The sequence below is a fragment of the Etheostoma cragini genome, chromosome 1 (genome assembly GCF_013103735.1).
Source record: "Etheostoma cragini isolate CJK2018 chromosome 1, CSU_Ecrag_1.0, whole genome shotgun sequence".
Classification (NCBI taxonomy): Eukaryota; Metazoa; Chordata; class Actinopteri; order Perciformes; family Percidae; genus Etheostoma; species Etheostoma cragini.
The window spans coordinates 16,827,835-16,831,139 of record NC_048407.1 but is presented as its reverse complement, the minus strand read 5'-3'; the positions used below and the strand labels follow the sequence as shown (position 1 = coordinate 16,831,139).

The 3,305-nt window shown below is 37.9% G+C and overlaps 1 protein-coding gene across 1 annotated transcript in view; it reads left to right on the top strand.

Moving 5' to 3' along the window:
* Positions 1-1,136, top strand: part of spi1b (Spi-1 proto-oncogene b) — a 7,567-nt gene extending 6,431 nt beyond the window's left edge. Inside the window, exon 5 of the mRNA XM_034880366.1 lies at positions 212-1,136. Within this exon, the coding sequence (XP_034736257.1) occupies positions 212-522 (311 nt within the window). The 3' untranslated portion in view covers positions 523-1,136. The remainder of the gene's footprint in view (positions 1-211) is intronic.
* Positions 1,137-3,305: the final 2,169 nt, after the last annotated feature.

Here is a 3,305-nt window from a genome sequence, read left to right as displayed (position 1 = left end):
ATATAAAAATATCATTACAGTGCATATCAGTTTAAAATAAATGTTGCAACTTTCTGACACAACAACATGCACAGGGTTAATTGTTTTTAACCCTGTGCTTGTTGTTGTGTCTGTAACTCTTGCAGCGAAGTAAGTTACTCAATGTCCAGAACAAATTACTCCCCAGGGAGACCAATAATAGTACTTTGACTTTGACTTTGATGTTTCCAAGGCAATAAAAAGAAGATCCGTTTGTACCAGTTCCTGTTGGACCTTTTAAGGAACGGCGATATGAAGGACAGTATCTGGTGGGTGGACAGAGACAAAGGGACATTCCAGTTTTCATCCAAACATAAGGAGGCTCTTGCACACCGCTGGGGAATCCAGAAGGGAAACCGCAAAAAAATGACCTATCAGAAGATGGCTCGTGCCTTACGCAACTATGGCAAAACTGGAGAGGTGAAAAAGATTAAGAAGAAGCTGACGTACCAGTTCAGTGATGAGGTGCTGGGGAAGAGTCACCTGGAGAGGAAATATATGTAGGGATATTGAAATGTCAAGTGTTGCGGTGTAGTTGCTAGTGTTAGATGCTTAATCAAACATGCTGATGTGGTGAGTTGCATTTTTTTAATAGTTCCTATACTGCTGTTCAGTGAGATCAACAGCTAATAGTGTACAGTCAAAATAGAGCATGGAAAAGAAAGATGGGGACATTGCAGTTACACTGTATGCATCTTAGACCCTGGGTTACTGGGCTTCCAATTTTAAATGTGTGAGCACATATATCAGTGCATATTCTATTTGGAAAAGTCTGTTTGTACATTTCAATATTATGTTAAAAATTGTTTCATAACATGTAGCTAGTGAAATGTTCCAGTTGGCCCAGGTCTTCTTCCTACTGTGTTTAACTTTCCTTGTGATAGACAGGCTTGAGTTCTCTTGTGGGTAATCCTGTGTACTACTGTATGTAAATATAATTGCAATTTCATATTTAAAACAGCAAAGAGACACAAAGAAGTCATTAATGGGACAGACTAACCTTGGAGGACCATTACAAGACCATTACTATGATTACTAACATTACAAATGTTTTGTACAAATACATGAAACTCTGTATGTAATAATTAAGAATTGCTTATTAAATATGTGTATAGTAACTGTTTGTAAGTGATAACATCTCACATTAGGAAGAAGAAGTAAACGTTACATGAATTTGTATCGTTTAACCATCGTAGACTTCAATGGTAGAAGCTTGCTCTAGCCGTTCCCGAGTTGGACCAATCAGAAACGTTGCTGCTTTGCTTAGTGTAGTTTTTCTCCAAAAGATTGTGGATAAAACATGTGTTTTTTCTTAAAACAAGGTTGATTTCATACTGACTTATAGCTTCTACAGGAGCAGAAACTTTTGTTTCACAACCACGTAGCTTGTGGTCAGTCAACGTTGGATGGTTTAGACATTACGGCTGATAATCTATCCTAACCTAATCTAGTTCTAATCTGTCTAATGTAATCCTAACTGAACACCGTTCACACCGCCACCGACTTGAGCATCTAAAGTTACCAGAATTCATTAATTTAGTTTTGAGCGTGTTGAGGGTCAATCAAAATTCAAAATGTTTCTACTTTATGCTAATGAGCTCTGAGGTGCAAGCAGTGGCTAACGCCAGCCGCCAATCGGAACATAGACGTCCTTCGCGCTGGCTGATCTCGAAGATACAATGTAAACTCTCGTTTCTACCAAAACATTAATTCTGAGGACAAGCTCATGATCGCCGTTGTTAGGTTACCTATCGTTCATGATATAACGTTTGAACATAGGGACAAGTAAGGATTACCTGTCGGTCACATCGTCTCTAACGGTCCCTCACAGTGAACACAGTGTTTTTCTATAGTTATCATATTTGTTTTCCTGTTGATTATCTATCTGAAGACTATGAGGGTAATAAAATGCTTATTAACTTCACAACCATCATATCTCCCTTTTAACAGAAAAATAGGAACTGAACTATATTTATTTACCACATTCCAAAAACACTTTTGCTGATGAAGTTCACTTAAGTAAAATATAATTAAACAACACTAAAACCATGAAAAACTAATAATAATAATAATAATAATAATAATAATATAACACAAAGCAAAAACACTGCCATAACAAAGAGTAATTATTAACTCAAATGTGCAGTCTGTGAGTATAAATATACTGCGGCACATGGTGTCCCAAGAGCAAACAGCTCCCCTCAATGGTCAAGCTGTAATTGATACCCAGAACTAACAGGGGAGAAGATGGAAAGACATGGCCTTGAATCGAATAGAATAAAACATAGTAAACAAAACAATACAATTCAATAGAACTTAACCAGTGCTGGATAATCAGTCTTTACTTACTTTCAGTCATGAAAAGGTAGGGATGGATGAGTTTCGAGTTTGTTAGAAAGGACAGTAAATACATCACAACAAGGGCTCCATTGTAAACCAACTTAAGCAACAAGGTAGCTCTCAGTTCAGATTCTGAGCACGGCACTGGTCATTGCTGTGGTCTAACTAAAACCACTTCCCGTAATTTGATGACTGTACCAGCCGCCATATACAGGGTTCAGTTGGTACAGAGTCTGTTTTCGAAATAAAAGATTTAATCAAACGATTGAGATTAAAGCCGCAACACCAAAAGTCTTGTGAGAGGAGACCCTTTTCTCCTTGTCGTCCAACTCATGGTAATTACAGTCAAGAATTGATAGTATATTTACATACTGTCCCTTAGTGCATAAGAGATTTATATACTGTAGGTGTACAGCAGTATGGTATGGTTTAGTATGGTGTATGTATATGTATATATAAGTATGTACATATGTATACATATACATGTATATGTATATATGTATATATATTTTTTGTATATATATACATATATACATATACAGTATATATATATATATATACATATATAGAGAGAAAGATAGAGAAAGAAAGAAAAGAGAGAGGGTAGCGGTTTCTGTCAGTTCTGAGCTAATGTCACTGCTGGACATCTTCCAATTTCGTAGAGGAATAAACTTGATGTGTTTTTCATCTGCTGTTTCCTTGGCCAACCACTGTGTCTACGATCCTCAACGTTGCCTGACTTTTTGCAAGTGTACCCATAAGAATTGATGCTGGTAAGGGCCCTTTTCATGTTGTACAGACACATTACACCTGTCTGCCTGCCTGCCTGCCTGTCTGCCTGCCTGCCTGCCTGCCTGTCTGCCTGCCTGCGTGCCTGCCTGCCTGCCTGCTCCCACGCTCACTCGTTGCTGATTACAAGGATTGGATTTGCCTCAAATTGATGAGGA